Here is a 25,361-nt window from a genome sequence, read left to right as displayed (position 1 = left end):
CTTAAAGAAAGGAAAAGGAATATTTAATAAGAAATAGTTTGTTGAATTATAAATGAAATAATATATAAAACTCCTTTACAATATTTATTCTGGTTTTTAAATTTTAATGAAGAGAGTTTATCTATTATTTGTAGTATTAAATTGTAAATTTTTTCAAATATATAATACAAAAGAGAAGAAAAGCTATTCTTGTCATATTTAAATAAGACAAAGACTTCAATTAATAAATACGATGATTTATTTCTTATTTTAATTTATTTATTGTTTCTTTTGAAAATTCTTAGATAAAAAAAAGAATAATCAATTCAAATTATAAAGGCCCTTCTTCTAATTGTTCGACTAATTTAGTATTAGTATCAATCATAGCTTTAATTTTAATTAACGAGGGGTCTTCTTGTTCTCCAAGTTTTTTGTTTATTGTTTCATTGACCATTTTGCATTGTTTTTCAACTTCTTCAATTTTAGTAGAAATTACTTTATATAAGTCATTTCCTTCTTTACGTTGAACACCACTGTCTAATTCTTTTAGTGACTGTTCAGCCATTTTTAACATCGATTCAAACTCTTGTTGTTTTTCAATCACATCATCGAGATAATTATTTACAATATTAATAGTTCTTGAAGTTTGTGCAATAACATTTTTAACAGCTAATTCAGTTGTATAATTTTCTTTAATTTCTTTGTTTATAGTTTCACATGTTTCTTTTATTTCTTGAATTTGATTTTTCATCGTTTGTTCATAATCAGACATAAATGATTGTAACCCTCCTTCGCTTTGACACTTCTTTAATAACAAATCAATATCATCTTCTTCTATATTAAAATTAAATTCATTATGCTCCTTACTACTAACGTTTGTATTGCTAATAAGGTCTGAAGGAATAGTAATACATGACCCACTATCATCACTATTATCTTCTTCATAAGACTCTTCATCATCCTCATCATAGTCTTCTTCTTCTTCTGCATCAGTTTCCTCTTCTGTTTTTGTTAAACCAGGATTTATTGTATCATGTTTATTGTTAGATTGTGTAAATGTACTAGATAATGATTGTTTAGAAGTAGAAGTGAAATTGAGAGATGATGGAAATTCATTTGGACTAAGGTTTAATGAAAGTGTTAGTCCCATTGGTTTATTATCTTTACTATTTGTTGAAGAACTACTTGGTTGTAATGACCCTGAAGATAAATTTGTCAATGGAGTAGTGTCTTGTTTTTGAAGCAAAGTTGATGGAGTAGAAGAACCAAACAAACCAGTTAAATTGAAATTAAATCCGTTTGATGTTTGTTTTAAATCATTTGGTTTTTTATTGTCTGTTTGTAAAGGTGTTGACTGAGTAGTTCCAAAAGGATTTGAAGTTAATTTAATTTCGTTTTGTGTTTGTTGTTCTGTTTTAGAAGGTTGAGTATTAAGAGTAAACGGATTTTGTTGTTCTGTTTTAGAAGGTTGAGTATTAAGAGTAAACGGATTTTGTTGTTCTGTTTTAGAAGGTTGAGTGTTAAAAGTAAATGGATTTTGTTTAGTATTTTCAGTAGCATTTAGAGTAAGTTTAATTTCTTCTTGTTTTTTTTCTTCTTGTTTTGCAGTTGTTGATTGATTAGATAAATTAAATGGAGTTGACGAATTAAAATGAAAAGTGTTTTGTATTTGGGTAGGTTCGTTAGGCTTTATTGAAGAGGTTTGAGTTGTTTGGTTAGAGAATGGGTTAGTGAAATTGAGCCCTTTGAAAACATCTGCCATTGTGTTAGGTTGTGACATAACTGTAACTAAGTTCTTTTTCATGGAATTTCAATAACTGATTTATTAAATTATTATTTATTATAATATATACTATTTTATGAATTGTCTTTTTATTACTCTATTTTACATTTTTATTCTATAAAATTAATTTATTCATTTTTGCTCTATTAACTGTTTTTATTTTTCAATACTTTTATTCTTAAAATCTTTTTTATAAATGATATTTTTTTACTAGTTTGATTAATTATTATATTAATTTAATCATTACTTGTTTATTCTCAAGATCTTTTTATTATCACAATATTTTGTTAATAAAATAAAATGTCATAAACAAAAGAATTTATGCAACCTTATTTTGTACATTATTTAAAATTGAAAGGACTTACAAAATGATTAAATCCTTTTCCTAAAATTTAATACTTAAATAATTAATTTAATGAAAAGAATTAATACAATTCATAATGTATTATGCTATTAAATAAAGAGAATAGAATTTTACAAAGCTGTATCATCCTAGCTAATATAAGGAATAACTTATAGAGTGAGTCATATAACATTAGAAATGTATTAACTCTGTTATTATCAAAACTTAATTTTATTTATTATTCTAAGATAATTACATAATAATCAAATAAACAATAAATATAATTTATAATATCAAATGTGTATTTTAACTTTAACATTACAAATAGCCATAAGAGTATTTCTTATATACTTCATAGTAAATACCATAAACTATGAAAGAAATTAAATGTAAAATATTTTTTAACAAAAGGACTAGTCATACAAATTATTCAATTAAAACTATTTTAAGTGAGTAAAAGTCTAAATGTTCATTAAATTCTTTTACTCTTTTCTTTAATTCATTATAAATTAAAGGAGAAAGTAATATAATTTGCATTGTTATTAGAATTACTTTAAAGTACCTATAAATCTCTGGTGCCATACAAAGATGTTTCAAACACTCTTTTACAATATTAGTTGCACAACTTTCATTACATATTAATCTTCTTAATTTTATCATTTCTTCATCAGTAACTTCTCGTTTACCTAATGCACTTTTTATTAGTTTTAATGCACAGCCACTAACTTTTTGCGTTGGATAATTCTTAATTATTTCTTGTATGAGATTTTCTGGAGCATTTGCACTTTTAAAACTTAATAACACATCACCATCAAATTGATAAATTTTTTGTTGAATTCCTTTGAGTATAAAAGAACATGCAACTTCACCTTGTACATAATTATATTTCTGGTTTTTAATAATATGAACTGAAAGTCTTACACAAGTACTCAACTTAATTTGATTTAATTTATACAATTCTTCAATAACCTCGATCCCATGACTATTTCCATTCTCTACTTCTTTTATTATTAACTCATTAAAAATAGGTTCTTCGACTTGTTTAATTGCTGAGACAATCATAGACTTCCCCCACATTAAATAATCTTTCAAATAATATGTTGACATTTTTTGTAATACCTCTCTAGCCATTTCTTTGTCCATTATTTGAGAAATCCCTTCAAGAATTCCAAGACATTGTTCAGGACTTCTTTTAAGAATAATTGTACGTAAGAATGATAATGTATTTCCAATGTATTTACAACTTTCAATAATTCCTTTAATAAAATCTATAACAAAAGGTTCTGATGCTTGTTTTGATAAAATATAGCTATAATTTATTTTTTCTACTCTTTTTAATAAGAAGTCATCAATCATAATTGTTTCATTTTCTTCTAGTGTATTTATTTGGTGATAAAATAACATATAAGCATTTGACACTTCTCCTCCAAACCAATTTCTGTTACCTATGTTTTCAATTAATTTATCATTAAAAGATATCCATTGGTCATTAAGTAGTATATTACTAAAATAATGACCACCATGTGCACTTCCAGTATGAACAACTATTCCAACTAATTTATATTTAGTTATTCCTTTATACTCTGTACAACAATATTGTTTTAGATCAATTTCATTTGGATATTCAAATCTTCCATTATATTTGACAATTTGAAATTGTTCATTATATCCAAATCGTTTCAAATGAAATACTAATGTTTCTGGTAATTTTTTATATCTTTCACTTCTTTGAGAATCACTTTTTAATCCACATTGTTCACAACGATAATCACATAAAATACAACCTTCACATAGTGCTTTTAATGATTGTCCCATTGTTTGATAATGTTCTACTTCTAGTGCACATGAACAGAACTCTTCATTTCGTTTTACTATATGACCACATTGACTTTTTATTGATATCTCTGTTTCTCCAGTAAATACTTTTCTTGCTTCAATGATATTTTTCTCTTTTTTACACACTTCTAATGTTGATATTATTGTATTAAAAAATTCTTGAGCATCCATTTGTTCATAGACATTAACTTCTTCATAGCAACTTCCATGTGCTTCTTTACAAAACTCTTTTGTGTCGACGGTTTGTAATTTACTTTCTTTCATTTCAACAAATAATTTTTGTAATCCTTCTATCATTCTATAGTCTTTAAGTTCATTATTGCTATGAGTGATAAATTCATTTTGTTCGTTGTTTTGAATACTCTCTTTTTGTGAATTAATTTTTTGTTCAATTTCTTCATGTGTTTTACTTATTATATTATCACCTTGTTCTATCCCTTGAATTATTTCTTTTGTGACAGTTTCATTGTTAGTAATATTATACTTAGCTTCATTTTCTTTTTTTAATAGTTGGACCTTGTCAACACTATTCTTTGTTTTACAATTATCAACTTTTTCAATATTTATACCATTTATATCAATTTGACCTTTACTTTCTTCATTATTTTCGATATATTTAGGTAAAATAACTCTTTTTTCAAGAAGTTTATTACAAAAGACTTGAGTATGTAATAATTGTTGAAGAATACTATTCATATAACAAGTACATCCTTGATTAGTTAATCCACACCACAATCCTTTTCTTGTTTCTATCTGATTTCCATTACTTTCTAACATACTTAATATCATATCAAAATGATGACAAATTTCCTTCTTTTGTTCTTCATTACAGCTCTTACAAGACTCACATATCATTTCAATATAATCATGGAGTATATCTTCTTTAATTTCATTTAACTTTCCTTTTGGAAATAATGAATCAATTAATGTAATAAGATAAGGTTGAAGAAGTTTTTGTTTGTCTTTCATTAATTTCATTGCTCGAATACTAAATTTAAAACCTTTTCCTCTATTCAAAACATTTTCAACCATTTTCTGAATAAACAAATCATCAGTATTATATTTTTTATCAATATATTGAATAATTATTTCATAACATTCTTCAACCAATTCACTTGGTTCTTCTAAATAAGGGATTAACGTTTCAAATAATTCTTCGTTCATCAATTCTTTAACCACTCTTTTTATTGGTTCTATAACTACTTCTTTATTCCATTCAATTATTTGATTATTTCTTAATAATATGATGTCACATATTGTAGTAATAATTCTTTCATTTCCTTCTGTAATATTTCTTTTTTGAATCTTTTTGATTTGTTCTTCATTTATATGCCATAATTCTTTTTTGACTAGTTGTTCAAAATGTAAGAGAACTTCAGCAAGATATTTCTCATTATCTTTTCTTATTTCAATAGAATGACAGAACATTGAAATAAGTTCTTTAAAGTCATCTTCTTTTATTTCATTCTGTGCCATTAATCGTTCGAATCCAATAAATTCATAACCAGTTTGTTCTTTACAGTTTTCAATTACTGATAGTCTCCATTTAATAAATGGATTAATTTCTTTTAGAAGTATAATTCCAATGCTATACATTTCTTTTTTTTGAATAAGTTCAATAACATTTTTTATTTCATTTTCTTCAATTATAAAAGGTAGTTGTTTTATTGTTTTTGATTCACATCGAATTAACTTACCAATACTTTTTTCATTTGTTAATTTTTGACCATTTAATTTTCTAACTCCTTCCTGAATATACAAAAAAATACTCCCATCTTTCTTAACTAAGTCTCCAATAATATCATTTATACTTACGTCTTTGCCATTGATTTGAGTGGTAATCAAATATTTATTGTTTTTAATAACTCTTTTTATCCATTCAGCTGAAGTACCTTTTTGTTTATACACACTTGTTAATATATCAGTGATTATAACTTCAATTGGTGTTTCAGATAAATACTCTTTTTCTTCAATTTCAATTTCTGGTTCAAGTTTTTGTTTAGTTTCTATGATTTTATTATTAATTTCTTCTGAAAAAGATTTTAATTGTTTGATGTCATCAATGGATTGATACAAATATGATATGTTTTTGACTTTAATTTTTCCAACTGGAATATTGAATTTTAATTTAATAAATCGTTTTAATTTAATTCTTCCCTTGTTATTTTCTTCCAGTGATTGTTTTAAATCTTTTAATGATTTTTCAATTATTTCAGCGGCAATGAGTTGTGGATTTTTCATAAAGGCATGTAAAGCATCAATGATACATTCCTTTAGTTTTCCTTGATATATTTTCATTAAAAGATTTTCGATGGTTTGATTTTTCTTTTTTAAAAACACATCCCAGAGTATTTCTTTTCCAACTAAATTGTTATAATTATCGAATATAATATTACCATTAGATTCTGTGTGGATACTTTTTGTTATTAAAATGTTGTACTGAATAAAGGTATTTATTACAATTGAAAATGATGTTTCAGATAATTCGTTGTATGTCAAAAGAACTTTCATTAAATCTTCAATATGACTAATAATCATTTCCTCTGTTAGCCATTTTGTTGTTTCGTTAAATCCCTCAAGTCTTATCATTCCTAGTAAACAAGAAGGAAATAAATTTTCACTTTTCTGTGCTAAGTTAATCAATACATCTTTTAAATTTTCGGTTTCATTAAAAATAGACATATCGAGTAACTGTTTAATATCATCTACATCACTTTCAAATGGAGCAGTTTCTGCAATGACCTTAAGTGCACTTAAAACTCCAGTGTCTTGAAAATTTGTTATATATTCTGTTAATAGACTTTTCCTTAATAATACTCTTAATTCAGGAAATTGTATTATAGGAAAAACATCACTTTCTAAGTGTTGGATGTTCTTACATATTGGTTTTATTAATTTTTGAAAAACTTCAATAGGAATTTCATGGATGGCTAATAGTTTACAAATAAAATGAAGAGATTCAATTTGACCAATTTCCGACCCATTAATGGCTAATAATTTAAAATATTTTTTTTCTTCCGAAGGTAATTTATTAAATAATCTCAGGATTAAATCTTGTGCTCTCATAACAATTGTCCCAGATAACCTTTCTGCATTTTGATATAATTTTTTGAAAAAGTTATTTGGTAATAACTTATTTTGATATAGTCTAATTATAATAGGAATTGAGTGACGTAGTAATTCTTCATGAGAACAAGTAACTACTAAATTAATAATAATTTTTGATGTATGTTCTAGAAAATTTATTAACTCTTTTTTTGTTGCGACACGATGTGAATAATTAGATTTAGGTGCCTTCTTTTCATATTTTGTAAATGAATAAAGCAATGACTTTTCTGCTTCATCATCTTCATATTCAAGAAATTCAATTTCTATATTCCTTAATGCTTGAATTTGTAAGTCAATTCTATTACTACTGAGATCACCAATAAACAACTTTGCTCTATCATAAAAATTTACTGGAGGATGTTGTTGCGTTGACATTCAAATTGGTTTTATCTAAAAAAATTTAATTTCAAGTTTTTCCCAAACATTATCAAATTCCATCAACTAAAGAAATTGTTTATAACAAAAAGAACATACATTTTTCAAGTAAAATGAACAAAAAAAGATGTATGTTATTTAATAATATTTCTCCTATATTTTATAAAGTATTAGAATGAATTTTTTGTTAGTGTTTTATAGTATCTTATTATCTTTTGAATTAATAAATATCAATTTTATATGAAACACTATTAATATAGTCATAAGTACCAATACCGTATCATTAAAATAATAATTACTATTTTATTATTATGAAACTATATCATAATTTAGTTAATTATTCAAAAAATAAAGATATTATCTACATTTTGCTATTTTTAAAGTATTATTACTCAAAAACATTGAGTATTGATTCTCCATAAATATCTAATTAAATAATTATCTTGTAGAAATAAAAAAAATGATATTATGAGTTATTTGATTTAATAAATTTATTATTAACAAGATTCAATATATCAAATATCCTTATAAAAATGAAAAAAATGAATAAAACTCTCCATTATTAATTATTCTTTTATTTGACAATGAATTTTAGAAACAAGAATTTTTATGTTTTTTTCTAGAGAAATATAAACAAATTTTTAAGTGAAATAATATTACAATAACAATAAATTGAAAAAATTAAAATGATTAACAAAGAAAAGAGATTTTATAGAAAAATATTTTTTAAGAAATGTATAACTAAAATGAAAGACAAAGCCATTCATAAAATAAAAAGGATAACATTTTTCAAATTAAAAGATGAAAAACCAAGAAAATAATAAGTTTTATTTTCATTTAACAAAAAACCAAAAAATAATTATTATTTTGTTCATAATTAACAATATGAATTTTGAACTTCTCCACTGTACTTAAAAAATGCACTTTTTCTAATATAAAGGGTAATTTCTATTTTAGTTTGAGAATTAATCAAATAACAATGAGATGTTAATAATGTGGGATTTGTTATTAAATATTAGAAGAGCCATAAGATGATAAACTGACATTCCATAAAAGGTAAGAGAAGAAATAAGTATAGTTACTTGTAAAATGATTGAAGTAATAAATTTAATTGATTAATTAGTGAAATTAAAACTTATTGTGTTTGAGAAGAATAATCTTTGGTAGTACATTAACATCAAGAATTAGAGCAATAGAACATTTAATGTTAGTGCAAAAGTAGATGAAATGAATGGATATGAAAGAAGGATAAATAACAATTAATGAGAATATAACTTAAAATAAAAAAGTACTGTTGGGTGTTAACTAAACAAATTTGTTGACGGTTAATTAAAAAGAAAAAATGAAGATAAGTAGTCTTTAGAGTAAGGAACTAAATCTCAGTCAGAGTTAAAAACAAGAAATGCAGTTAAAAAGTAAATTATAAAAAATGAAAAAAGAAAGGACAGAATTAATTATTGCATACCAAATGAAAGAAGAAATGAATAAAAGAGAAAAGGAAGAAGAACCAAATAACATAAATCGCATATATAAAAAAAGAGTAAAAATAGTCTCATATAAAAGAAAAAAATCTAAAAGCAGCCAATCAAATAAGAAGGAATAAGGAGTTCGACTTTAAAGATGAAAGGAGTAAGAGTTGAAAAAAGGAAAAAGGAGGAAAAAGAAGGAGTAATAAAAGGAAAAGAAGAAAATCTAGAAATTATAAACAATGGCTAATAAATTTGGAGAAGGGTCTCAAGCAGATTATGAAAAGTTTATGGTCTATAAAAAATCAGACACTTATAAAGGTGTCCCAGCAGGAGAAACTTGGGTTTGGTATACTAATCCAAATCCAAGACCAAAAACAGAAATTGGAGAGAATGGAATGGAAAAAGAACAAGATTATGATGAGTTCTATACTGCAAAAGTAGTAACTGAAACAAAAGATCAATACATTTTAGATACAGAAAGAGGAGAATTAAAAGTAGATAAGAAAAATTGTTTCATGAGAAATCCAATGAAATTCGATGGTGTTGATGATATGTCTCAATTAACTCATTTATCTGAAGCTACTGTCTTATATAATTTAAGAATTAGATATATGGAAGATATTATTCATACATATTCAGGACTTTTCTGTGTTGTAATTAATCCATACAAATTTTTCCCAATTTATACACCATTTATTGTTAGTAAATATCAAGGAAGAAGAAGAGAAGATGTTGCACCACATGTATATGCAATTGCTGATGGAGCTTATAGAGCTATGCTTGATCCAGCATCAAAATTTAGAAATCAATCAATTCTTATTACAGGAGAATCAGGAGCAGGTAAAACAGAAAATACCAAGAGAGTTATTCAATTCCTTGCAATGACTGCAGGACAATCAAAGAAAGCAGGTCAACTTGGAGAATTAGAAGAACAATTGATTGATTTGAATCCAATGCTTGAAGCTTTTGGTAATGCTAAAACTGTTAAGAATAATAATTCATCAAGATTTGGTAAATTCATTGAAATTCAATTCTCTAATGGAGGAAAGATTGTAGGATGTATTATGTCATCATATCTTCTTGAAAAGTCAAGAGTTGTTTATCAAGCAAGAGAAGATAGAAATTATCATATTTTCTATCAATTATTGGCTGGTGCTACTGCTCAACAAAAATCAGAAATGCATCTTGATAGACCAGAATCATATAAATTAATTTATCAAAATAAAAAATCACCACAAGAATTAAATGTTGAGTATATGGATGATGCAGAAGAATTTAAGAACACTATTAAGGCTATGAGAACAATGAATATTACTGATGATGAACAAAATCAAATCTTTAAGATTGTTGCTGGTATGTTACATCTTGGAAATGTTGAATATAGTCAAGGAAGAGATGGAGCTGAATTAGCTAATCCAGAAACATTTGCTAAAGCAGCTGAATTATTTGGAGTTGATGCTGAGTCACTTAGAAAAGCTATTATTCAACCAAAGATTAAAGCAGGTCTTGAAATTATTGAAAGACATTTGTCAAAAGAAGAAGCTGAATTTAACACTACTGCTACTTTGAAAGCTATTTATCATAGATTGTTTGTCTTTATTGTTAATAAAGTTAATGAAGTTATGGGTAAAGCCGGAGCACATTCTATTGGTATTCTTGATATTGCCGGTTTTGAAATTTTCAGAGAGAATTCATTTGAACAATTATGTATTAACTTGACTAATGAAAAATTACAACAATTCTTCAACAACCATATGTTCAATTTAGAACAATTAGAATATCAAAACGAAGGTATCCCATGGACACATCAAAATTTCGGAGATGATCTTCAACCAGTTATTGATTTAATTGAAAGTAAGATTCCAGCAGGTATTCTTGCTATGCTTGATGAACAGTCATTTGTTGCATCAGGAAGTGATGAAAACTTCCATGCTAATATTTGTAATACATTTGGAAGAGGACATCCAAGATTTAGAAAACCAAGAATTGGAGGAGATGGAGTTTATGAATTTGATATTCTTCACTATGCTGGAACTGTTACCTACAATGCTAGGGATTGGGTTAAGAAGAACAGAGATCCATTAGAAAGAGATATTCAACAAGTCTTTATTGGTAAAGATTCAAGTTCATTGATTAGTAGATTATTCAGAATTACTGAAGGTATTGCTGGTTCATCTGGTGATGATATGGGAACTGGTAAAGGAAGCAGTAAAGCAGCTAAGTTCTTAACTGTAGGATCAAATCACAAAGCACAATTAGAAGAATTAATGAGAAAATTAAAGATGACTAACCCACACTTCATTAGATGTATTCTTCCAAATACTCAAAAGAAACAAAGATATTTCGTTGATTCAACAGTATTGAAACAATTAAGATGTAATGGTGTCCTTGAAGGAATTAGAATTACTCGTATGGGATATCCAAATAGAATGATTTATAGTGAATTCTTAAAGAGATACTATTTCCTTGGAGATAAAATTAATAGAAGAGCTTCAGATGAAAAGGCTACTGCATCTACTCTCATGAGACAAATTATTGAGAAATATAAGAAAGATGGACAACCAAGAGCTAAAGAAGGAGATTATCAATTTGGTAAAACAAAGATTTTCTTCAGAGTTGGTATTCTTGCTGAAATTGAAGAAGTTAGAGAAGCTAAGATTTCAGAAATGCTTGGAGGTCTTCAAGCATGTGCTAGAGCTTTTGCTGCTCGTAAACATTTCAGTGTATTAAGAGAACAACAAGTTGCTGTTATTGTTATTCAAAGAACACTTAAGAGTTGGGTTACTTTCAGAAATTGGGCATGGTGGAAATTATATGTTAAGGCTAGACCAATGTTAAAGAGAAGAAACTTTGAAGAAGAAGGAAAGAAGAAAGATAAAGAAATTGAAGATCTTAAGAAGAAACTTGCTGAAGAAATTAAGAAGAGAGAAGCTGCTGAAAATGCACTTGCTAGTGCTACAGCAAAGATTGGTGAATTAGAAGCTAAGATTCAAGATCTTGAAGATAAGATTTCAGAATTAGAAAGCAAATTATCAGCTGCTGAATTAGATAAACAAGAATTGAATTTGAAGATTGAAAATCTTGAAGAAGATAAAGAAGAATTGAAAGAAACTATTGATAAACTTAAAGGAGATTTGAAAGATTCCAAATTGAAAGGAGAAGATTTAGAGGATGAAATCACTGAATTGAATTCTCAAATCAATACTTTGAATGCTACTGTAGACAAGAAAGACAAGACAATTGCTGAAATGCAAGAAAGTATTGAAGAAAAAGAAGATGAAATTACTAAATTAAAGGGAGACATTAAATTACTTGAAGAAGAAAAGGATGATCTTGAACAAGACAGAGCTGATGTTAGTGCTACTAAGGATGACATTGCTAAGAAATTGAATAAGATTACAATTGAATGTGAAGATGCTAAGGATGAAATTGCCAAATTAGAACAAGAATTAGAAGATGAAGAAAATAAGAATAAAGATCTTACCAATGAATTACAACAAACACAATTAAAACTTGGTGAAACAGAAAAGAGTCTTGCTGCTCAAGTTGCTGCTACTAAGAAAGCATCTGATGAAAGAGATACTTTAAGTCAAAATCTTGAGAATGAAAAATTAACTACTAAGAATCTTACTAAAACAAAAGCAGATTTAGAAAAGAAGATTAGTGGATTAAAACAAGATTATGAAGATTTAGAAGATGATAAGAATAAGATTGAAGGTGATTTGAGAAATGCTCAAAGAAAGATTAAAGAACTTGATGATGAAATTACTAAAGGAGCAGATGTTTCACAATATCTTCAAAAACAAAAAGAAGAATATGAGTCTCAAATTGCTAAAATGCAAGAAGAAAAAGAGTCAATTGGAAATGATGTTAAAAATAAAGAAAAAACAATTAAAGAAAAGGAATTAGAAATTCAAAGCTTACAAGAAAAACTTGATGAAACAGAAGTTGAAAAAGAAGATGCTGAAAAGAAGAAGAAAGAAATTGAAAAGGAAATGAAAGCACTTCAAGAAGAAAAAGAAAATGTCGAAAGTAGTAAGAATTCAACAGAAAAGGATAAGAAGAAACTTGAAGATAATTTGAAAGATACTCAAAAGAAACTTGAAGATATGACTGCTGATAATGAAAAACTTAAAGCTAAAGCAAAGGATCTTGAAGCACAATTGAATGAAGTTCAAGATAATCATGAAAAGGCTGTTGCTGATGCTGAAGTTTTGAATAAGAAGAAGGCACAAAGTGATAAAGAATTGAATTCATTGAAAGCTGAACTTGAAGCACTTACTAAAGCCAAATCTGTTGTTGAAGCTAAGAATAAAGATAGTGAAAATGAAAAAGCAGCACTTAGTGAAGAAATTGATCAAGCTAATGAAAAATTAAAGAACATTCAAGCTGATTTAAGAAAAGCAACTGCTGATTTACAAGAAGCTAATGAAAAGAAGGCTGAAGTTGAAGCACAAAGAGATAAACTTGTTGCAGATAATAAGAAGATGACAAAGACCTTAGAAGAGATTAAAGCTCGTGATGAAGAAAATACATACAAAGTTGAAAATTATGAAAAGGTAATTAAACGAAAAGAAGCTGATTTAGAAGAAGCCAATGAAAACCTTGATATTGAAAAGAAAGATAGAATGAATAAAGAAAAACAAGTTAAAAAATTAGAAGGAGAATTGAAAGAAACTAAAGATAAATTGAATGCTGCAATTGCTGAAAAGGATTCAATCTTCACTGCTAAGAAACAATCAGATGCTGATCTTGAAGAATTAAATAAGACTGTTGAAGAACATGATGAAGTTGTTGCTAAATTAAATACACAAATTACTAAATTAACAAGAGATAATCAAAGTGCAGAAGAAGAACTTAATGAATTAAGAAGTAAAGCAGATAAAGATAAGAAGAAAATCTCAGAACTTGAAGAACAAGTTAATGAACTTGAATCAAGACCAGTTGGAACAGGAAATGCTGATGAAAATGAAATTAAGATTAGAGATGCACAAATTGCAGATTTGAACAAGGCTCTTGAAATGAAAGGTGATCAAAACAATCAACTTCAAGCCACAAATAAAGAATTGAAAGCTAAAAATAATGATTTAACAAGTAAGATTGAAATTGCTGAGAATGAAATGAAGAAATTAGAAAATGCTAAAAAGAGACTTGAACAAGATAAGGATGAAGCTGATAAAGCAGTTAGTGAACAAACAATTAAGAGAAAAGGACTTGAAGAAGAAGTTAAGAAATTAACAACTGAAATTCAAGCACTTAAATTCCAAATTAATGCCCCAAGTAGTGTTGCTCAAGAAGAAGAAAAACAAAGACTTGAAAGTGATATTGCTGAATTAAAGGAACAATTAGAACAAGAAAGAACTACTGCAGCTAATGCTGAAGCTGAAAGAAAGAAGATTCAAGCAGAACTTGATGAAGTTAAATTCAACTTAGAAGATGTTACTAACCAAAGAGAGAAATTAGTTGCTAAGAACAGTGAAAATGATGCTGAAATTGATTCTCTTAAAGAAGAAAAGAAAGCTCTTGAAGATGAAATTGAGAAGATTACTGACGATAACAATAAGTTGAATGAAGAAATTGATTCACTTGATCGTAAATATAATGCTCTTCTTGATAGTAAAGATAGTGATGTTTCCATGAAGGAGAAGTTCCAAGATGAATTGAAAGTTACTAAGGATGCTCTTGAAACCGAAAAGAAGAATCATGCTGAAACTATGAGACTTAAAGGAAGATTAGAGAAAGAAGCTGCTGAAGTTCAAGTTAGACTTGAAGCCCTTCAAAAGAATCTTGACCTCGCACAACAAGAAAAAGCTAAAGCTACTAAAGATTATAGAGCTGCTGATGGAGAATTGAAATCATTGATGAATGAATTAGATGATGTTAAGGATCAATTAGATAAAGCACAAGATGATCTTGCTGATAAGGAAGATGAATTAGCTACCCTTGATCAAAAGTACAAGACTCTTGTTAAACAAAAGAGTGTCTTTGATTCAAGAATTCAAGAAATGCAAGAACAACTTGATCTTGAAAAAGCTGGTAGAGCTAAAGCACAAAAACAAAAACAAGCATATGAAAAGAAATTACAAGAATTACAAGAAAATGATAATGATTTCGAAGAATATAAAGAAACTGCTGATAAAAGAATTAATACATTGTCTGCTCAAAAGGATGACCTTCAAAAAGAATTGGAAAAAGAAAGAGGACTTAAACAAGATTCAGAAAAAGAAGTTCAAAGACTTAGAGTTAAATGTCAAGAACTTGAAACCAAAGTTGCTGAAGTTGGAGGAGCTAATGTTTCTATTGCTAAAGTTAAAGCTAAATATGAAGCTGAAATTGAAGAATTAACAACAGAAGCTGAAGATGCTCTTAAGGCTAAGATGAAAGCTGAAAAGAAGGCTAAGACCAGCCAAAAGAAATTAGATGAACTTCAAAAGACTATTGCTGATTATGAAACTAAAGAAGCTACCTTCAATACTCAAATTGGAAAGACTCAAGCTGAACTTAAGAAATATCAACAACAAGTTAGAGATGATGAGACTAGAATGAGTAGTCTTGAAGATGAAATTAAGAAAGGAACTGATGCTCTTGCTAATAAACAATTAGAACTTGATAAGGTTAATAAACAATATGAGAAATTAAAGAAACAATATAAGAGACTTGCTGCTGCTAAGGACAGTGATGATGATTCTGATTAAATTTCATAAAACAACTTTTGAGTTATTATATTAATTCAAATTCTTTTTATTATTTAATTTTTAATCAATAACATGGATTTGTATATAAGAATGAGAATAGAAATATTTTTTTATAAAGTATAATATCAGTTAAAATAAAATTTAAATAGATGAAATAAAATGCTAATTTTTAATAAAATTATTAAACAAATGTATTGAAAGTTTTGTTTAATATTTTTGATAAGATAATACACAAAAACAATTTCCATTTATACATTGATTTTTTATATATTAAATATTGGAGTTACTAGACCAATTTGTTCTGAACAAATAAAATAAAAAATCTGTTTGAACGAGAATAATCAATCAGTTTATTTAAACCAAACCAAATATTAAAATAAATTATAATAAATTTTTATAATTTTTATATAACAAAAAAACCCTTTTTGAAAACAAACAATTCAAAGAAGAGAATAATGAGTTATCTACCTGAAGAACGATTATCAAAAAAAGAATTTTGGGAGGAATGTTATAATAGGGAATTAGAAAACTTTGAGAATAACAAAAATGACATTGGAGAAGTTTGGTTTGGGGAAGATATTGCAGAACAAGTTGTAGAGCGATTAGAAGAATTTGCAACAAAAGAAATGAAAATTTTAGATGTTGGATGTGGAAATGGATATACATTATCACTATTGGGTAAAGAAGGGTATCAACACTTATATGGAATGGATTATTCACCAGCATCAGTTAAATTTACAAAAAAAGTTTTAGAACAAGAAGGGATTGACTTAAGTACAGTAGTTATAGAGCAAATGGATATATTAGAACCGAATTGTCTCGAACATTCTCAGATTCAAGAAATGGATATTGTAATTGATAAAGGAACTTTCGATGCATTGATGGTTGCAGAGAATCAAAAAGAACGAGCCACTCAATATAAAAAAGTATTAAATCAATGGTTAAGTAAAGGAGGATATTTTATTATTACTTCATGTAATTGGACTGAGGATGAACTAATTAATTGGTTAGGTGAAGGATTAGAGGAAGAAGATAAAATTGCAGATGGAAACTTTGAATTTGGGGGGTCTCAAGGTTCTAAAACAACAACCATTTTCTTTAAAAAAATGATAAATTAATAAAAATGTAAAAGTCATTTGATTAATATTTAATTTTTTAAATTTTGTTATCAAAATTAAAAGCATAATCAAATATCATCCACCATTTATTTATTAAATCATTTTTTGGTAAAGTATTATACCACTCTGGTGTAATTGTTAATACATCATCACCAATAATAATGGTAATATTACTATCATTATAATTCTCTTTAATAGGTATTTTGTTTTGTATTTCTTGAAGAGATAAATAATTTACTTTTAATAATTTAATGTAATTAACAAAAAATGATCGTAACATTGTTTTTGTTGTATCTTCATCATTTAAAAATAAGTCAATAATAATATGCTCTTTATTTCTAAATACAACATGATTCTTTCCTTTAATTTTTTGATTAAAACCTAATAATTGAATAAATAATTGATGATTTTTTCCAAGTCTCATTGTTTCACAAATCTCTGTCATAATAAAGTCAATTACTTTTTATTATTTTATTTTTTAGTTCATATTCAAAAAGAACTATTTAAAAAGAACTAAAAAAAGAATGAAATTTTTAAATAATTAAAATTTCAAATTAGAAAGAAAAAAAAAATCCAATTTGTTGTTAATAAAGAAAGGATAATATACATTTTAATCTGAAGATTTAATAACTTCAATGATCCAAACTTCTAAAGGTTTAACTATATAATTAAGATGTTTTTTTCTTCCAACAGCAAATAGTTCAATTCCTTCAGGAGGAACGTCTTGATAATAGACACTAAAATCATAAGATAATTGAATAGCTTCTTTTGACATAAAATAAAAACGAGGAATACCAAAAATTGAAGCTTGTTGATTGTCAGGATAATAACGAACTGTTCTTGTATTTTTTTTAGTTCTAATAAATTTTTTTGGATGATGTAAAGAAACACCAATAAGAGAGAAAGCAAAATGTTCATTATCAACAAGATCTTTTACATTATCAAATTTATGATCAGGGACCTTTTCATTATAAGATCCAAATACATAATTATCAATAGTTTGAATTAACACAATAAATCCTTTTAATGAATGAATTGTTTGATTAAATTCATTTGAACTCATCATTACTTTATTCCATCCAACAACTTTTCTTAATAAAACAGGTTTATTAAAATAACTTTTTAAAATATTTTCGAATTGTTTATAAATTTCTTCAAGTGATTTTTGAGGAGCAATTGTAATTGGTGCAATTTCTGTTTTTCCAATACATTGTACTATAGCAAGTTCACTAATACTAATAACCCTTCCTATCCAAGTTACTCCATTATAATAACTTGAAATATATGGATAAATTACTCCTTGTGGGTTTGAAATAATAAAAGCACCAGGAACACAAAAAACTAACTTTGATCTTTTTTTCCAAGGAAAAATTCTAAATGAATTATCATTAAATTCTTTTCTTTTAAATTGCATTGGTGGATTTAATTGAAATATAAAATGATTAATATCATTAAATACATCAGTTTTATTTTCATTTAAATTAGAATTATTATAAGTCCCATAAATTGATCCATCAGTTGTTTTAAATATAATTAAATAATTCTTTTGTAATATTATTTGTTTTTGAAATCGAGGAATATCAATCATTGAATTGTTAGTATAAAACACAATGCGTTGAGTACTTAATGTTGTCCATTTACATATTATTTCAGCATTTGTGTTAATTATTTCTTTTAAGGTTTTTGTTCCAGGTCTCATCTCTTTTTTTATTTTTAATTTATTTCTAGTTTAGTTTTTTATTTATTATATTATAGTTTCAATTTAATAAAATAGAACAAAAACTTATTGTTGAGTCTTAGTTATATATTTATTTAACTCCACAGAATTTGTGTTTTATTCACATTACTTTCAATTACCCATTGATAGTCTAATTCTCTTTGTGTTTGGTTTATTGGAAGAAAATGACATTCTTTTTCCAATTCAGTCATTTCAGTATTGTATAAAGTCATATTAGTAAATAATCCAACTTCTTGACGAGTTTTATATCTATATTTTGGAATAAGACATTTTATTAATAACTCTTTATAATATGGACTAAACTTTTGAATAATTTCATCAACTTTTCTTTGAATTTCATCACACATCATTTTAATTCCTTCAATTACTGCATCATATGCACTTTTAGCAGTTTCTGCATTTGATAATTTACTTTCTGCTTTCATTAATGTAGTTTTAGCTGTTCGAGCTTCTATTTTTTGTCCATTTGTAAAACTTTGTTCTGTTTTTTTTCTCAATTGATTTAATGCATATCTTCCATCATAAAAAGAGATCATTGCAGTTTTATTTAAATCTTCTACTTCTTTAATTTTTGTATTAAATTCATATACTTTTCTTTCAAATAATTTAAATTGTCCTTTAGCATCTTCTGAACTTGTTTCATTTAATTGGTATGTTTGTGGTGAAAATGTAGCTTCATATGTTGCTGTTTCTGAATCTTTGTGAACTCCATTTCTTAATTTAATAATATCATATACTAATTCAGTACTAAATTGTTCAGCAACTTCTGGCTTTTGAATAAGTGTTTCATTTATTTCTTTGGTAATATTCATAAATGCTTCATGTTCTACGTTTGTTAATTTTTTATATGAACCATAAATATATTTTTGTTTAATTTCTATCACAGAATCATTAAATAATTTTTTAATTATCTCTTGTACTGGATATGACTTAGCAATATACGTTGCTGATTTTTGAATAATGTCAATCATTTCATCTTTTGTTGCTAGTGCATCACTATCAAACTCATACATTGTTTGTGCAATTCCAAAGTAAATAAAACTTAAAAATATAATAATCATATTTATTACTTCTCAAAAATATAATCTTTTTTTTAGTTTTTAGTTTTTTTTTTTACTTTTTTTAATAAAATAATAATAAAAGTATTATTAATTTTTCTTCAGACTAAGAGCATCACAAATTTCATTAAAGATTTCATCATTTTTACATAACTCATCTAATCTCAAGAATAATGTATCTGTATTAGACTTATCATAAATCTTACTAAATGCATAAAGGTTCGGAGAATAAAATTGTTCAACAAAATGATAATCAATATCACATCTATCTATTACAACTTCAAGTAAATGATAAGAAATACCATGAATGTATGTAAATAAATGAATTGGCATCCTATGGTCAACTTTTCTTTTTAGGCGATATTCTGGTGGTTGATGAACGTTTGGATATTGAGAACATAAAGAATACCATGTAACAACACAAAAGGCAAAATCAGAAAAATCAGAGGAATATATTTGAATATATTTCATTGTAATAAATGTCATAATTTTCCAAAACTCAACACAATTATCTTTCCACTTTTGTACTAACTGTATTGACTTAATTGGGAATTTTAATAAATCAAGCCAATGACATAGATCACCATCAACATTAATTCCAGTTTTAATTGAGTGACCAATACGAATATCGTTAGATTTATTATCAAAATATTCAATAACCTCACTATTAGGTTGTACTAAAGAATATAAAAGAGATCTTATTTTAGAACAAACAAATGCAGGTGAATCAAATTTATCCCAACATCTAAGAGATGGAAAAGAAGCAACAGAAATTGCAGACAATGTTATTGAAAATGAATAATAACAATTTGGAAATTTTTCTGGAGGTAATGGTGAAACTTCTTCTTTTCTAATAGTTTCAATTGAAGGAGGAGTGATACAACACATTCGATTAATTTGTTTTAGTGCAGCTTTTAATACATCAAAGTCATTTTTAGAAAGTCTTGATTGAAGGAAGTTAAGAAGAGTAGTTGGAGTAAATTCAGTTTTTCTAAAATAATTAACGACGTCATTAATAACATTTATATTTTCAACGACATTTAAACGTTTACGTAGTTTACGACTAAGAGACTTTGTAAAATCATTACCACATATACAACTAAAAAGTGGAATGAAATCTTTATTAAAATTAAAATAAGAAATAACATCAGAAGTACGAATTCCCTTAAAATAAATTTTCAAATTAGGATGATTTCTTTCATTTATAACTTTTAAAAATAATTTAATAAAATTAGAAGTATTAAATACAATATTTGCTTTTGATAAATAAAAGTCTGAGTCACTAGTTACAACTCCATACGCATTAACTTCTACTGCTTTTTCTATAATAACAGGATCTGCTTCTGCATATGCTCTAACACATTCAAATCCATATTTTAATAATAAATATTTAATACTTCTTTTAAGACCACTAAAGATAGTAATAGGTAATTCATTTACAGTTGATGGTTTTGAAAAAAATTTTCTATTTTCTTTTGATTGTTGTATTAATCGAGAAATAGACTCATGAAATTTAATTGGTTGTGTCATTCCATCAAATACAAATATTAATTGAATATGATTTAATAAACATAATGAATACATTTTTTTTAAAAATTGATCTAAACTAAACATATCTGAATTACACTCTTCTAATATTTGAAACATAAAACCACTTCCATCAATTATTAATTTCGTATTATTGGTTGTTTCTATTTTTTATTATTATTATTTTTTTGGCTTTTTTTTTTAAATGTTTTTTTTTACATAAACAAACCTCTATAATATTTCTCTGCAATTAAAAATAATGGAAACCCTTTTTCAAGATGTCGAAGAAATGTCTAAGTAATTAAATGTCTTTAATTAATATTTGAAATTATGATTTGAATTAATTTCATACAATCCCTAATAAAGAACAAACAGTTAAATGAGCTACACCCATATATTCTTTTCAATTAACACTTTGAAGTTTTAAAGTTAGAATATTAGTATATTAATATTTATTACTACATTAAATTATTTAATTTAATATTTCTGCTTTTATAAATAGATAGAAGCATCTTTTTTTTCTCTTTTGAGTGAAATTTAAAAAAAAAAAAGAGAAAACAATTCAATAAAAGTAAAAACGTCGGGAAAACAGTCAATTTAAAAAAAAATGTTTTAGAATTAAGAAAACAAAAATAAAAGAACAAAAAAAATTCAATCATTTCTATGTCAATTAAATCACAACATTCTTTCCGTTCATCTAAATTTAAATCACAAAATGGATCAACAAAAGATATTAGTAGTTTTGTATCTGAACAATCTTTTAAATCAACAAGAACAATCTCAATTAGAAGAAAACATCTTGATAATTCTTTTGTTATTTATTCAAGTGATGAAATAGATCCTGAAATACAAAATATTGCAGATTCTTGTATTAATGATTTATCACAAATTAAGTTAGTATTTCAAAAAATGAAAGACTCTAATATTTATTTTTCATTTGATACAGAAATTGCACAAAGAATAGGTATTAATGAAGATTGGGATGTTTCATTATGTAGGATGTATGTTAATAGATTATCCCGTAGTTATATAACATTACTTAAAACATTAGTTACTTCTATAAAAGATTGTTCTTCTGAATCAACTGAATTTTTATCTATTTGTCAATTTCTTCTTCCAATTGAATTACAATATTCATCACAATTATCAATTTCTTTATTAGAGACATTATGTCATAGATTTGATGATGTATTTAATAATCCACAGTTTGATCCAATTTATCAATTTGATGATATTAATGTACGTTCTACATTATTTGCAGCTTCTCCTAGAGCATTAATAACATTACTATTTTTTCCACAACAACCAGAACCGGATTTTCCTAATAGACTAGCAATTTATTTATCTATTGCATTAGAACCAAATGAATTATGTAAAAAATTAAGACAAGTATTTGATGGAGAAGATCTTAATAAGAGAAATATTCAATGTATTGGTGCATTATTAAAACATTTAATTCGTATAAATCCAAAATTACCATTAAAAGAAAATATAGGAGATATTATTGAAATTCCTGTAATAAAATCAGAAGTAAAAGTAAAAAGATTTTATAATAAAAAAAGTATAGGAAGTTCTATTGTTACTAATTCATCAATTTTAAAAAATAAAAAGAAAATTGGAGAATTAACAGATGTTAAATCAAAAATATTAGCAGAACAATTAATGGTATTTGATTCATTATTATTAAATGATATTGAAACATCTGAATGTGTACAAATGAAAGAAAAACCAACAATTGATTTTTATTGTGAAATAATTGATAATCTTGGAATGTGGGTATCATATTCAATTAAAACAGATACAAATGAAATTAATAGAATGAGATATTTTATTAAAGTTGCATTAGAATGTTTAAAACATAATTCATTTAATGTAAGTTATGCATTATACACAGGAATATCTCATTTTTCATTAAATAATATATTTAAAAAATTACCACATAAAAGTATTAAACAATTTGAAGAATTACAAAGAGTATTTGATATTTCTAAAAATTATATTATTTATAGAAATACATACTCTATTGCTCCTACTCCAAAAATACCTATTTTACCATTATGGCTTGGTGATATTATTCATGCACATACTGCTTTTTCATCAAATAGAAGTGAAAATGGTTTATTTAGAATGGATGCTTTAAGAACAATTGCTAATGTATTATTATTAGTAAATCATTCACAAAGAGTTGGATTTTTTGGAGAAGACTTAATTATTGATGAAATATTTGCTAAACTTTCAATGAAATATCAAATTTAATTTATATTTGTATTCAATTATGATTTAGTTTTGTGTTAATGGTATTGTTTTTACTTTCTTTGCCAACTCAGCAATGGAAGGTCGTTCTACTCTATCTGAATTCCATAAATCACAAACTAATTGAGCAAATTCATGATTCATTCCATTTGGAATTTCATTCATATCAAAAATACGATCATTTGTTGATTGCATTTGAGAAAGTTCATGCGGAGTAACTTTAAATGTATCAGTTATTTGTTCACCATAATACATCATAACAAAAACATGTGCTAATGAGAAAATATCCATTGGATAATCAGCTTTCATGCTTGAATTAAATGCTATTGGATCTGTAAAATAGTTATATTTTCCTTTTTGATCAAATTTAACTGCTCCTTGTGCATCTGCTTTAATAATTTGTGAACAACCACATAATTTAATATGAGGTCCTTGTGATAATTTAGTTGATGCAACAAGAATAGAAGATGGATTTAATTGTCGATAAATAAAATGGAAAGAATGTAACATAGAAATAGCTGTTACAATTTCAGTTAACATTTTTCTTTTTAATTTAGGAGAAATAACTTGTTGATCAAGAAAATGATCAATTGTTCCTAATGGATAATATTCTAATACAATACATGATAATTTATGTGAAATAGCTTTACCATAATATTTAGAAGCAAGTTGTTGTTCATTTAAAATTTGAAGAAATTTAATTTCTGAACGTAATTGAAGGTCTGGGTTTTCTGCTTTTGTAAATGTTTTAATAAAGATTTGTTTTTGTTTCCACATTAATGAATAACATTGTCCAATATTTATTTCTGATGGTGTTGCATTTTCTAAATCAAATTCATCTCCATCAATATATTCACTCTCTTGTGCTTCAGCACGAACATCAATATTTGATGTATACATCTTTTCTTGATGTCTAATAGTGACAAGTAATTCTGCATTTACACGACATGAACATTTTAATTTAATTTGTGCAATAATATTAACTTGTGTTCCTGGTGCAATAGTACCTTCTATTGGATCTAAAAGAATTTCATATTTTGGATTTTTAATTTCTTTTACTGAAAAATTCCATGGAGAATTTCTCATATTAACAATACTAAATTCATCAGTATATGGAACTCTTACTTTTAATTTTTCAAATGACCCTCCAAATAATAATGTATTCTTTGATAATTCCAATGGAAATGATGGTGTAGATGAAAAATATCTTCTTTCTGGAATCTTTGTATATACATCCCCTCGTTGTCTGAAGATAGCACGTCTTCTTCTCTTTGTAGAACGATCAGTATTATCAGATGACGTATCTGTAGAAGTATTTGTATCTGTATCTGTCATTGATGATGTAGTAGAATGATCTGACTTAGTTAACAAATCAATAGATGGTGGAGTACCTGTATTTCCTGACTTCTTTCCTTTTTCATCAGAAGATGATGAAGATGTATGGGTTGATATATTGGATGTATTAGATGTGGCGTCTTCTCTTAACAACCTATATTTCTTTGCATATGTTAAATATGCTGCATAAAGTAATATAGAAAGAATACAAAAAGCAAATAACACAGCTGTGATAATATCCATCGTCAATTCAGATGTATATGTGTCTTTAATACACTTTGAATTAGAATATTCATAATTATTAGAACGATCACAAGTACATTCTTCAGTACATCCTTCTCCTCCATCACATTCTTCTCCTTCATCTATTACAAAGTTTCCACAAAGTGCAGTACAGTAAGGATAGTTGATATAACCTTTTGCACATGAAGAACATCCATCCTCTGAATTAAATCCACCAAAACATTCTGACATACAACTACCATCAGGTCTACATGTTGGGCAACCAACGCCACATACATCAAGGTGATCTTTATCACCAAGGACACCAAAAATGAAACAAAAAATTAAAGTAAAGAATAACATCTTTTCTTATTTGACAATTTCAAGTTATTTTTTTTTCTTCATTATTTAATAACATTTTATTATTTTTTGTTATAAAAAACCCTACAAAAAAAGAAAAAAAAAAGAAGAAAGGAAAAAAGAAGAAAGACAAGATGAGTGAAACATATAGATATCTTGAAG

General features: G+C 26.1%; 10 protein-coding genes across 10 annotated transcripts; 3 read left to right on the top strand and 7 right to left on the bottom strand.

Moving 5' to 3' along the window:
• Positions 1 to 310: 310 nt before the first annotated feature.
• Positions 311 to 1,759, bottom strand: ENU1_142150 (hypothetical protein; the record flags this gene model as incomplete). Its single annotated transcript, XM_008860360.1, has 1 exon — positions 311 to 1,759. One exon carries the CDS (start codon positions 1,757 to 1,759, stop codon positions 311 to 313), a length of 1,449 nt encoding a protein of 482 aa, XP_008858582.1.
• A 772-nt stretch (positions 1,760 to 2,531) lies between these two features.
• Positions 2,532 to 7,424, bottom strand: ENU1_142140 (ubiquitin carboxyl-terminal hydrolase domain containing protein; the record flags this gene model as incomplete). The annotated part of the gene is made up of 1 exon (XM_008860359.1): positions 2,532 to 7,424. The coding sequence occupies one exon, from the start codon at positions 7,422 to 7,424 to the stop codon at positions 2,532 to 2,534; it is 4,893 nt and encodes a 1,630-aa protein (XP_008858581.1).
• Positions 7,425 to 9,132: 1,708 nt separating this feature from the next.
• ENU1_142130 (myosin heavy chain) lies at positions 9,133 to 15,588 on the top strand (the record flags this gene model as incomplete). Its single annotated transcript, XM_008860358.1, has 1 exon — positions 9,133 to 15,588. One exon carries the CDS (start codon positions 9,133 to 9,135, stop codon positions 15,586 to 15,588), a length of 6,456 nt encoding a protein of 2,151 aa, XP_008858580.1.
• A 455-nt stretch (positions 15,589 to 16,043) lies between these two features.
• On the top strand, positions 16,044 to 16,706 carry ENU1_142120 (methyltransferase domain containing protein; the record flags this gene model as incomplete). Its single annotated transcript, XM_008860357.1, has 1 exon — positions 16,044 to 16,706. The coding sequence occupies one exon, from the start codon at positions 16,044 to 16,046 to the stop codon at positions 16,704 to 16,706; it is 663 nt and encodes a 220-aa protein (XP_008858579.1).
• Positions 16,707 to 16,743: 37 nt separating this feature from the next.
• ENU1_142110 (hypothetical protein) lies at positions 16,744 to 17,151 on the bottom strand (the record flags this gene model as incomplete). The annotated part of the gene is made up of 1 exon (XM_008860356.1): positions 16,744 to 17,151. One exon carries the CDS (start codon positions 17,149 to 17,151, stop codon positions 16,744 to 16,746), a length of 408 nt encoding a protein of 135 aa, XP_008858578.1.
• A 165-nt stretch (positions 17,152 to 17,316) lies between these two features.
• Positions 17,317 to 18,405, bottom strand: ENU1_142100 (hypothetical protein; the record flags this gene model as incomplete). Its single annotated transcript, XM_008860355.1, has 1 exon — positions 17,317 to 18,405. One exon carries the CDS (start codon positions 18,403 to 18,405, stop codon positions 17,317 to 17,319), a length of 1,089 nt encoding a protein of 362 aa, XP_008858577.1.
• A 113-nt stretch (positions 18,406 to 18,518) lies between these two features.
• On the bottom strand, positions 18,519 to 19,505 carry ENU1_142090 (hypothetical protein; the record flags this gene model as incomplete). Its single annotated transcript, XM_008860354.1, has 1 exon — positions 18,519 to 19,505. One exon carries the CDS (start codon positions 19,503 to 19,505, stop codon positions 18,519 to 18,521), a length of 987 nt encoding a protein of 328 aa, XP_008858576.1.
• Positions 19,506 to 19,592: 87 nt separating this feature from the next.
• ENU1_142080 (hypothetical protein) lies at positions 19,593 to 21,086 on the bottom strand (the record flags this gene model as incomplete). Its single annotated transcript, XM_008860353.1, has 1 exon — positions 19,593 to 21,086. The coding sequence occupies one exon, from the start codon at positions 21,084 to 21,086 to the stop codon at positions 19,593 to 19,595; it is 1,494 nt and encodes a 497-aa protein (XP_008858575.1).
• Positions 21,087 to 21,692: 606 nt separating this feature from the next.
• ENU1_142070 (RasGEF domain containing protein) lies at positions 21,693 to 23,285 on the top strand (the record flags this gene model as incomplete). The annotated part of the gene is made up of 1 exon (XM_008860352.1): positions 21,693 to 23,285. The coding sequence occupies one exon, from the start codon at positions 21,693 to 21,695 to the stop codon at positions 23,283 to 23,285; it is 1,593 nt and encodes a 530-aa protein (XP_008858574.1).
• Positions 23,286 to 23,309: 24 nt separating this feature from the next.
• ENU1_142060 (protein kinase domain containing protein) lies at positions 23,310 to 25,202 on the bottom strand (the record flags this gene model as incomplete). The annotated part of the gene is made up of 1 exon (XM_008860351.1): positions 23,310 to 25,202. One exon carries the CDS (start codon positions 25,200 to 25,202, stop codon positions 23,310 to 23,312), a length of 1,893 nt encoding a protein of 630 aa, XP_008858573.1.
• Between the last annotated feature and the right edge of the window lie 159 nt (positions 25,203 to 25,361).

Source organism: Entamoeba nuttalli (assembly GCF_000257125.1).
Source record: "Entamoeba nuttalli P19 unplaced genomic scaffold asmbl_5900, whole genome shotgun sequence".
Taxonomy (NCBI): Eukaryota; Evosea; order Mastigamoebida; family Endamoebidae; genus Entamoeba; species Entamoeba nuttalli.
Note: the sequence above shows the minus strand (reverse complement) of the source record. Positions and strands in the feature narration are given on the sequence as shown.